We start from the raw sequence: 11547 nt of genomic DNA on the forward strand, positions 1-11547 counted from the left end.
CATTGTCTTCTCTCTGCAGGCACCACCTTCCCTGCTTTACTCTTGGAAAGCCAGTGAAGCTGTGGCTTTGTGCTGCCAGTGCCACTGAACCAAGGGGGAAGAGCCCAGACCCAGGGCCAGGTGGCTCTTTCCAGTCACCCTGGRTCCACAGCACAGTCCAGCCCCCAAGCCGACTGGAGGGGAGGGGTTAACCTTATTTTTTCTCTTGTTTACCCCCCAGGGAGCCAAAGCCTATAAGTAAGCAGTGGAGAACATCTTGGAGAAGTCCTTTTTGGATGTTGGGATTTGGCCAGGACAGAGGAGGATGAGGGGGCTGTCAGTGATGCCTGATGTGATGTGAGTGCAGGGGTGGGTTTCCCAGCGGCTGGGTGGCTGGGGCTGTGGGGACAGGTGACATCACCTCAGCTCCTGGCTGAAACTCAGTATTTGCAACCCTCTGGAAGTTCCCAGGCCCGGTGTAAAACATGAAGACATGCTCTGACTTCACAGGTTTCAGTGGGAAACAATTGTTGCTGCTGCACTGTGGAGGTGGAAAACATTTCATTTTCATCTCTAGGCTACAGATCCATTGGGAGCAGAATTTGTTAACACCTGGGAGCATTTTCTATCACAGCGTTCTTAGACCCAGTGTGTTTCCCTTGGCTTCTGGTGCACCTGTATGCTGCTGAATCTGCAGTAGCTGTGGCATCAAGGGCTTGAATCCTTGGGGAGACTCCTTTGAGTGGGTCAAAGAGATGTCGGCATTAGGGGTATTCCCAAAATACTTTGGGTTTTAAGGAAGGTCACCTGATCTAGCTGACAGGTTCATTTTCTTAGTTTTTCTGTTTTTACAAGCACTGGTTTGAACAAAAAATTTAGTGCTGCTTATCCAGRGGAAAGACTCAGCCATCTACTTCCACACAACCGCCCACCCCTCTCATCCCTGTTTTCACCTCAGGCCCATTTGCCCTGAATTGCARTATTTCATTATTGCTATAAATGAAATTGTGATATTTCGTTATTACTATAGGTAAGATTGTGTCACAGCTGCTTCAGGGTGTTATTTCCACAGAAGTGGGAAAAAAAAAAAAAAAACCCTAGTTTGGGGAGGAGATGCAGAAAGACAACGCAGCAGACCTGGGGCACTGGCACAGCAGCGTGGCCACCCAGGGCTGAGGGCAGCATCGCTGGGGCTTGCACTGACACAGTCCCGTGCCTTGCCCTGCCAATGTTTATTTTGCTTGGGTAAATGATTGACTTTAGCAACACGACTGCAATGTGTGAGTTGTGCTGGGGCTGTAATTCGATGGGAGGAGGCAGCTATGTGCAGGGAGAGCTGCTAATGCCACAGGAATGCTGYGCTTCCTTGGGATGAGAGGAGACGGTGCTCAGGGCCCCTGGGGACAGCGCGGCTCCTTGGCCCTGCTGTCACCCTGTGCCTGGGAGCTGAGACCCAGAGGGGAGTTGTGCATTTCTCAGTGGCCCAAATCGAYGTGATTTCTCRGAAAATTKGGTGTATCATTTGTTGTAGTGAGGSTCCCACCCAGGGCCRCAGGAGGAKTRTGAGGGGCAAGCACCTGCMTCRCACCAGGCTGGCTGRGACAGGAAGGAGCATCCAGTCCAGCTWATGGCTTTTATTCAKCTTTCCAAAGCAAATTGRGGTCTTCTTTCTGCATRTGCCAGAGGGTGCCAATSAGGATGGTGGGGAGGAAGAGATGTCCCCTCAGGACAGGCAGGAGGGGACTGTCCCTGGCACATGCATTTCAATGATGGCTGAAGTTGGTTTTAATTCACACTTCATTGCTAAAATGCTGCTTACCATAGCAGGGGTGAGGAGGTGGAATATGGCAGCTCCCCAGCAAGCACCAGTGGCCCTGTTGGATGGACTTTGCCACTGGGCTGGCAGCAGAATACATCCTTGGAGGCYTAAAGCTCCAGCTGCGATGTCACCTTGCCAGAAGTGGCCCCCAGGAGTGGCCCCATTAATCGTGAGTACACAATTGGGGTGAAGCTGTCATTGAATGTCCAAGGAATGACCAGCTGRGGCACTGGGTATTAACAGATTTTATTTCCCCCAGCCACCCTTCTCAGCACTCAGTCTTCATGCCAGTAGCCAGGGGACTTAGTCAAGGAGATGAGAGGCAGAGCTGGAGAGTTTAGGAGAATCAAGCTGTCCATCTGGCCTCAGATTTATTCAACCCCCTTCATAAACTCCAGGAACTCTGCCAAGGGGAAGACATTGAAGACAAGAGGTGTGAGGTGAGACTGAAATGCCCTCACAGCTGCCAAGTGTGCTCTTGGCAGCTTTTCCCAGCCCTGTCTCGTTTTCCACCCCCATGATATGTGAGAGGCTGAGGTGGGGATGGCTACTGCTCCTCTCTGTGTGGCAAGGGCTCCTTGTGACTCCTGCTGGAAATGTCACTGGAGCCCAGCGTCACCCTCAGCTCCCACCAAAACACTGGAGGTGAGTGCTGGGGGGGACACAGCCACTGACTCAGCTCAGAAATGGTCTGGGGGTCATTTTGGCAGCATCACATTCAATGATAGGGCTTCCCAGAAATGGTGCTTATGTTCAGGGGGCAGGAGGAGACTGGTGAAGACTGGCAGTGTGTCAGTGCAGACTGGCTTTCACAGCAAGGGGACAGTCCAGGCAGCCCCAAGTCCCTGCTGCCATTTCACAGTCATAAGAACCYCCCCATCCCTTTGCACACRTGCTCCTGTCASATGTGTTCTCCAGCATTGCCTGCATGAGCTYGTGCTCATCCGAGAAGGCAACCAAGACCATGGGAGCTGCCCAGTGGATGCCCAGGGGCTTGTGATCAAACCACATGTAAGAAAGAGTCCTACCGTCATAGTCAATCCTGCCATCGTTGTTTTTATCTCCATCTTTCATCAGTTCYTCAATGTCATCCTCTGTGATGGTCTCTCCTGTTGCCTGCAGCATGATCTTCAGCTCCTCGAGGTCGATGTAGCCATCRGCGTTTCTGTGCCAGGGCAGAAGAGCTCAGGACCAGACAGAGCTGCTGGGGAGGGGGAGCTGTGGTGCCTGCAATTCTCCCACCATCCCACCACATTGAGGTCATGGCTCTTACTTATCAAACATCCTGAAGAGGTCTGACAGTTCCTCTTCGGTTTTCCCTTTGCTGTCATCTTTCATGCACCGGACCATCATAACCAGGAACTCATCRAAGTCCACGGTGCCGCTGCCTGTGGGCAGAATGGACACCATCAGCTAGAGCTCCAGGAGTGGATGGGCAATGCCAGTGAGGGATCACACTTCCCTTCAGCAACCAAGGGCCAAAACTCAGGAGAGCAGCCCTGCAGCAAGAGGCAGCTCTCAGGATGCTGGAGTGACTGAGGCCCTTCTYTGACCTCATAATTTTTACCTTTCAGAGTCATTTTGCCTTGGCAAAAGTCCTTTTGGAATCACCAATGGATGGAAATTCCTGCTATGGAGATACCTGATCATCTCATTTAGGTATTAATGAAAGCTCCAGAAGGCAGGAATTCATGYAGTGTGGGTTTGCACCCACAGTGCTGTAGTGTTGTTTACAGTGACTCAGCTGTTCTCCTTTTTTGTATGATTTTTAACTGCTTTTTTATTTTCCAGTTACTTAGTATGGTATTTATGCCCAAGTGCACTCAGTGGATTTTGTTGTGTGTAATCACCAGTACATTGATTTAATCAATATTGACAGTTATATGGAGGTGTGTACACTTAAGCAGTGAGACTTTCCTGATGACAGAATCCTCTGACTGCCATTTCTGAAATGGCAGAAATTCATTCAGCCTGTATCTTGTTTTTTTTTTAAGGATCTGCACTATTTCAGAGTACCCCCCAAAATCAGTTCAAACAGTGTGATCATTGTAGGATTAATAATTTTTATAGTTTTTCTTTGCCTGGAAATTGCCTTAAAGGAACTATGCTGAGGTTTGGTGGGTGTTTAGTGTGCTTTGAATTCACAGACTGCAGGTTGCTGCTCACAGCTGTGACTGTCCCCAGCACAKATCCTGCCAGCACTGCAGAGATGGCCCCCACACCTCTGGGGAGAGTGGAAGAAACCCAAACCTCTCACCGTCCTCATCCACCTCGTCTATCATCTCCTGCAGCTCCTCAGGGGTGGGGTTCTGCCCCAGCATTCTCATCACCTTCCCCAGCTCCTTGGTGCTGATGCATCCATCCTCTGCTCCCAGCACGAAGATGTCAAAGGCAGCCTTGAACTCTGGAGAGAGAGGGGAGAGATGTGAGGGGGTCCTGCCCTGCACCTCGACCCTGCAGGCAGGAGGTTCATCCCAGGCACAGCCTCCTTTGACTCTGCACTCCAGCAGTGCCCAGGCATGGCTTGGGGTGGATCAAAGTCCCTGGGTCATGCCCTGCCTTGGCCAGTCAGGCCAAAGCATTTTCCACAGTGCAATTGCTGAGGCAAGCTGTGCTGCTGGCTAGGGAGCTCGACTTTAGGCTGTGGTGTCAGGTTGAGGATGCACCTACCATTTTTTTGCTCTTCTGTCAGCTGCTCAACCTGTAAGGAAAACACAGWCATCAGGTCATTTTAATTTTGTCAGCATCACTGATTGCTGAAAGGACACATTATTTGTTCTACAGCCCTTGCCAGGGTCAGCCAAATCTAACAGTCAACCTTATGGACTAAGGAATGTACAACCAAGGCGGTTTTGACACCACAAGTTTTTGTAGTCTAAGAGATTCTTCCCCTTAAAAAAAAATTATTCACCTCTCCTTTGAAGCAACCATCACTTCTCTAGAGTAGTGGAGTCTAATACATGGCAGAAGTGGCCTTTGTACAAGCAGGGAAAGCCCACTGGGAAAAGAACATCTCTGTCAACCATTTGGGGATAATTTCTTGTTGCTGGCAGTTTTCACTGCAGGATGGTTGCACTACTAAGGGCTGCTCACTTGGGCCAGTGGCAGATCAGAGATGGGATGTGCTGGAGAGGTTCCCAGGAAGGGAGAGGTGGACAAGATTACCACTGATAGTTGTTTTTGAGCCCTAGAATCAGGAAACTCCTGCCCTACCCAGAGCATTGACTGCTCTACTTCCATCTGAGCCAGTGTTATTACGAAGGTGTCTGGCTCTGAAATGGAAGCTGCTACTCCCTTTTGCCTGTTTTGGGACTCTCCCTGAAGAAATGGCCTGTGGAGCCAATGGGCATTAGCTGAGGTGGGCTGRCAGATTGTTCCCTAATTCTGCCCTAATTCAATCGCCACAGACCATCAGTCAGAACTTATTAGCATGAATTAATGAAAATAATCCATGAGGAGAGCAAAGGGGAATCAATCAGCTCTGGGTCAGAGCCTTCATTGCCTTCATTCCTGCTGCAGGTACTGCTTATCTGGAATGGCTGACCTTACCACCATGTCCATGGTGCCCCTTTGGTACCACCCATGAAAACACTTGAGTTTTCTTTCCTATGCTGGTCAACAGCCTCTCTAGATCCAGCCAGGTAGGACCCCCTGCCTGCCCTGTCTGGCCCCACTGAAGTCTCCTTGCTGCCATCCCCGTGCAAGTGGCCCCCAACTCCCATCCCTGCCATGTTTTGTTTGGGGCAGAACCCCACAGCCCAGAGTTGTGGCACTGTCTTTGGGTGAAAGCTGATTCTTTTGCCCTGAAGAGCAATGTTTTTGCAGAAGCCAGCTGGAAATCCTTCCCGCTTGCACTAAGAAGCAGAGAAAATACTTTGCCTTAGCGGGGCAAAGCCTGTGGGAACCAAGCAGAGTACCTTATCCCACTCCCTGTGCTCCAGGAGGTGAGGACTTTTCTGAAAGCACGAAGGACAGCAGCAGAATTTTCCTCCACTGTTGGAGGAAACCCAAGGCCAGCATGTCCCTGGTGCTGCTGAAGGCAGACAGGCAGCTGCCAGTTTTCTGTGGACATTGTTTGGGCAGAGCAAGAGCAGCCACCACGATGACCACAGCCATGTCGTGCTGGGTAACATGACCCTCTTGGAGCAGTCGCTATTTATAAGCCTGGGTGAGAGAGGTGCTGGAGATAAAGATGAGCTCCCCAATTGTTCCCAGGCTTTGGTATTTATCCTTGCAGCCCTTTATCTGGACACTTGTCCCTGGCACTGTTCTAAGCACCGCTTAACAGGGCCTAAAAATATTCCCAGAATAGCTTTGTGTTTGCATACCCTTATCTAGGCATGAGTGGGTAAGTTGAAAATCCATTGGGTTCTCTGGCTGCCCATAGGGGATTTARCATAAATGTAGTATTAATATATGCTATCAGCATGCAGACAATAAAAAACTATTCACCTTTGAAGCCTCTTTGAGTATTGAAGCGATAGATGTGGTGTATGTAAATTAAATGCATTGTTGCTATAGAGTGACATTTTTGTCACACAGATGTCTCTAGAGCTGTTCATAGCTCCCTCTGGACATGGGTGGTGTTTGCAGCTTTATTCCTCTTTTCCCTCCACATCTTTCCAGGAACAAGTTTCTCTAACTGCAGTGTGGGAAGGCAAGCTCTAAGCTCACAGYTCTGCAGCAGCTGTGGTAATGCCAAATCTGCTGTCTTTTGCTTTTATCAGCCCTCCTCTTCATCCTGTGCCTCTGAAGTCAGCCAGGGGAAACTGAAGTACTGATTCTTCTCCCAGGTAAATGTTTTCCTACAGTCTAAATTGTGGGAAATAGATCCACAAAAGAGCTGTTTGTTTCAGCTGTTCTTGGCTTGGACTTGTTTTGTCTCTGTGAAGGTGTTGACAGTTAATGTCCAGGACTTAAGCCCCACATTTACCTAATTATGGCCATGTGGCCCCTAGACAATAATGAGAGGGCTCATGCATTGAGTCACAGAGAACAGATTTAATTAAAAACCTTAATTAGAAAGGCCTGGATTTTCTTTGATTTTAGAGGTTCCATTTTTCTCCCTTTTGAAGGTGTTGGTTGGGGGACTCAGCCTTTCCTGGGCCTTTTCACACTATCAGGATCTCTGTAGAGGTTCCATTTCCCAAGATTCAGGACTGCCCAAAGGACAGGGGAGGTGTAAGCACTGKGGCTTTTTTCCTTCAGTTACGTATCCTTCTGAAATCCTTGGAATTATAATAAGACTCATATGATGTACTTTTTGTGTTCTTGGTTAAAATCAAACTTGATCAACCGTATATTTAAGGGAGGGGAACAGCACCAAAAAGCTCTTACTGTAAATCCAGTTATGGACGCAATAGCAATCCACACAATCCAGAATCTATTTTCATCCTTATTCCATTTGCACATCACTGTCTACATTACAGAATAATGCAGTGTTCTTATTACAGACCAAATAGTTTGGGTTTACACAGTGAGTGCAGCGTGCAGCTGTGGAAGTTAAAATAGCCTAAGGATGCTCCACATTCCCYMGGGCATAGCTCACATTCTRGATTCTGCACAGCACAGAGCAGGARCAGCAAAGCAGAGGAGGAGGTTTGGAAATAATAAGGAAAAAAAGGATGTTTCAAAATCCTCCAGAAAAATATTTAGCTAAGGAGGGGGGAAACATAGCAATGGCAGAGTTGTAAAGCACCAGAAAGAAGAAGGTGAGGTTTAACCCATACAAATTATGTTTATGTCCTGGGAAATCCCGCTCTTCTTTGTCTGGGCTATAACCAGGAGTCATCTCTTACATCATGCAGGTTTTGTTGAGATTTATAACTCCACCTAGGAACCTCCCTGCTTTACAGTGGGGAACGAGGGGAGTAATTGCAAATACTTTAACAGCAGGTTGAGAGTTTCACACTAGTAAGAGGAGTATGAAACTTCCAGAGCCATGAGAGGAAAGGGTCTGTGTCCTGGATGAGGATGTTGACTAAAAGTTGCTGCCCTATAATTATTTCCTATTTCCATTTCTCCATTGAATTAATGCTATCACAGCTTTGGGGAATTTACAGCAAAAATCCYTAGACCATTTCAGACCCCCCTCCCCAACGCACAGCCCCAAGCGAGACACTCACCGCTGCCTTATAAATGTCATCCATGGCTGGAGCGGGTGGGCGMGGGGCCGGGGGCTGTCAGGTGCCGCTGTGCCGGCGCTGCCCCGCACACCCGGCTGATATAGGGGGGTGCGGACCCGGGCTGGGACGGCCCACGGCAGCCCCGCATGCCCGGCCCCCCAGGAATGCCTCCCCTGCGTGCCTTGGGATGGGGACACCGCTCAGCCTGGCGCTGGCATGTCCGGGGCCAGCTCCAGCCCCGCTCCGGAGCAGCTGGAGCTTTCCTCGTGACTTTGTTGTGGGATCGAGCCACTGCTTTCCAGAACCTGCTGAAATTGCTGTTACATTGCCGTGCTTGGCTGTCCTGACTGGAGCAGTGCCATCATGTCACCTCCACCCCCAGAGTTCCCCCTGGAAGCTGCATTAGAAAGATTATACTGTGCTAAATAGAATCGGGTATTTGTGAAAGGCACATCTCCCAAAATATCCCCGAACAGCAGCAAATGTSCACCAGGGCAGTGGGAACAGGGGGTGTCAGGGCCCCCCGTCCCCTCTGCTGGGTGTCCCCAAATCCATGGGGGGCACTCAGCAGGGAAAACACCTCAGGGGAGCTGATGCCATGTGCGGGCAGGCACCGAGGATGGGGGGAATGTGCGGTGCCAGTGCCACAGAGAGAAGYGTGGGGACAGATAGAGCTTTGCCCCAATCTTCTGTTTTCAGCTGGAGCTCCAAAATGTGGGGATCAGCTATCAAAATGAGGGTATCAGCTCTGATTCCAGGGATAATTCCTGGGCCTTTAGGAAATCATGGCTCAACTCCACTCAGCCAGCAAGCTGATCTGTCCCCACTGCAAATGGCTAAAATCTACACTCTTGGATTTACCACAGATTTGTCCCACCACAGTGGAGAGCAAAACACACCAAAGGTCTCCAAGTGATGTTTTCTCAGTGCAGTGATGTTTGAATGCACAGCAAGCAAAGCCAAACCGCTCTTTTTAATGATTCAGGACTCCCTCTTGTGTCCAGAGGGCTACAGATGGCTCTGACACCTCAGGGTGGCMAAGCCTCATCTCCAGCTGGCTCATATCAGAATTAGTTTGCAAAACTGTAAATACAWTTAATGCAACTGTTAGTTTTCATGTTTTCTAGAAATCCCCCTTTAAGAGGAATCACAYTGCATAGAAAAACCTTCAGTCCCTATGGATTTTTGAAGCAGTTAGACTTCCTAATTGGAATGTATTTAATATTTTGGTTGCCTTGAACATACAGAAAAAGCTGCTGAGGGAAGTAGCTCTTTTGTTAATGAGCATTGTAGTCTGTCCTTAGGTGAGGGCACAGGCTCAGGGCAATGGGAGACCCTCTGTCCCCCAGAGCCAAACTATCCAAAACCTCCTGAGCAACCCTTCCCAATGAAGTGCTGCCCAGAGGCAAACCCCAGCCCCTGGCTGCTTCATCCTGCTTGGGATTCATTGTGGAGACAGTGGGGTGGCAGGTGCCAGCTCCGGGCACCACTGGGCACCAGGGCAGGGGGTGACAAATGGCACCTGGCCCTGACCCTCTGTGCTGGGAAGCGATGGCTCTGAGTCACCCCACTGAAAACAGCCCCTGGCATGCGTCAGAATGTATTTAGGGTCCATGTGGAGCAGGAGTGGGAGCGCCAACATTGCCTTTAAAAGGTCTGCTGGACAGAGATGGGATGAAATTGAGGTTGGGATGTGGAGGAAGGGTGTCTGACTGCTTAGAGTGGGGAAATCTGGGCTGTGCCACCCTACACACTGGCATGGGAAAGCTGCACTTCTGCGAATATCTGATGCGAGGGGAGACTTTCAAAACAGAGCTGAGCCCAGAGGGAAAGGATGAAATCCCATCTGGCAGCAGGAGGTGATGTTCCTCCCGGGGAAGGAGGCACAGGCGAGTGGCGTCATGCCAACCCCTGCCTGCTGCCTGGAGACAAAGCTTCCAGCATCCCCTGGCTCTCCTAATTTGTTTGCTTACAAAAGAATTGGGAATTGGGGTTTTGCAGGGAGCCCCAGAGCCTCTGCCATGCAAAGCACAGGGGTGAGTACAACAGGTGGGGGGTGTTCGAGGGAAAAACATCCTGCCTGCTGCTTCCCTTGCCTTCTCACGTGAGGCCCGTGGCAGAGAGGGAGCGTGGCTATCTATAGCCTGAGGAGGGCTGCCAGCACAAGTGCCCTTAATCCGGGCATGGCTGGCTCAGTGGCACACCGGCTGTCACTGTGGTTAGGTACAGCCTGTTAGCTCAGGCTCCAGCTGCATCCTGACATGCTGTCCCACTTGTCAGTCAATCCAAGCCACCAAGACAACTGGAAAGCTTTACTGCCGTTTTTATCTTTCAAAACCTCATTTCAAGTTTTCATTTCCAAGCAGCTCTAATCCACTGCAAAACTAGTAAGGGCATCCACCAGCTCAAATACAAGGAAATAAAAGGCAGAAACCCAACGAGGTTGCACTTTCATTTCAAATCAGGATTTTTGCAGGACTCCTTGGGCTGTGTCATGGCTCCAAGCTGCAGCAAAATGCTCCAGTATTCCCCTTCCATGCCTTGGGCATCTTGCCCTGACAGAGTCCAGACCCAGCAACAGCAAAATTCTTTAATTAACTGCTTCCTAAACCCTACTCGGAACATTTGAGCTGAAGGAGGCCCCATTTTCCCCTTTCCCTCGCTCCTGTCATTGCCTCTTCTCTGTGAGCTTGAACAGGGCTGTCACACCATGAGCCACCTCCAGGCCTGCAGGCAGGAACTGCTGTAGAAGGAGGAGATGGGTCCTGATAAACCCGAGCCAGTGCTGCAAATTGTTATTTAATTAAGGAGACAGGACATTCAGAGGAAGCTTAATTAAAGTTGCTCTCCAAACCCACTTATTATCTCATGAAGAGGCTGAGCTCAGCAGCAGTTCCTGATGCTGGGACAGAGCTAGAAAATCCCTCTTGGGCTGTCTGTACTTTACGTGTTTTGTCTTTGTACACGTCATTCTTCAGCTACATCCTGACCAAGGAAAAACATTTTTCAGTGACAAAAAAACCAAAATGGGTTTGCCCAATCCAATGGAATAGAATCCAATTCAGTGGAATAGAATCCAATCCAATGGAACAGGATCCAATCCAATGGAATAGGGTCCAATCCAATGGAACGGGATCCGATCCAGTGCAATACAAGAGGTGTGTTTGCAGAGGTGTGTTTGCTCATCTGCCACCCCGGTCTTGATGCATTGCCCCCGTAGCTCCACACATCCAGCCAGGCCATTTGCACTTCTGTTGTTACTAATGACACCATACAGAGCCAATTGCACCCTCTCTTAGGTAGTATAAGGAAGGGCAGAGAGATGTCACCTTYATTTTGCTGCAAGGTGCTTTTTAACAAAATCACCTGTGACTTCGTGGTGCAAAACAAAATCCCTCTGTGTGCGATGTAGTTCAGAGTATCTTTCAAAGCTTTGGATGCTTGATGCATCCTTCTGCCAAAATATAATATTTTTAGATAACATCTCAATTTTAATGCACTCAGATACTCCTAAAGAAACTCATTATATCCTCTCTTCTGCAATTTTCTATTCCTGGGGTGCACACTGAGCCTGGCAAAAAGGTTTGCCATATTATGACTGCACCTCAGGGCAACTCACAAGGA

The 11547-nt window shown here is 49.4% G+C and overlaps 1 protein-coding gene across 1 annotated transcript; it reads right to left on the minus strand.

The window, feature by feature from the left end:
* Nucleotides 1-1996: 1996 nt before the first annotated feature.
* Nucleotides 1997-8093, minus strand: TNNC1 (troponin C1, slow skeletal and cardiac type). Its single transcript, XM_057374795.1, has 6 exons — nucleotides 7924-8093; nucleotides 4469-4499; nucleotides 4056-4202; nucleotides 3072-3186; nucleotides 2827-2963; nucleotides 1997-2201 (listed from the first exon to the last, which is right to left on the minus strand). The coding sequence occupies exons 1-6, from the start codon at nucleotides 7945-7947 to the stop codon at nucleotides 2170-2172; spliced, it is 486 nt and encodes a 161-aa protein (XP_057230778.1). The 5' UTR covers nucleotides 7948-8093; the 3' UTR covers nucleotides 1997-2169.
* Nucleotides 8094-11547: the final 3454 nt, after the last annotated feature.

The sequence above is a fragment of the Malurus melanocephalus genome, unplaced genomic scaffold (assembly GCF_030028575.1).
Source record: "Malurus melanocephalus ecotype Western Australia unplaced genomic scaffold, MMel_1.1 scaffold_233, whole genome shotgun sequence".
Classification (NCBI taxonomy): domain Eukaryota; kingdom Metazoa; phylum Chordata; class Aves; order Passeriformes; family Maluridae; genus Malurus; species Malurus melanocephalus.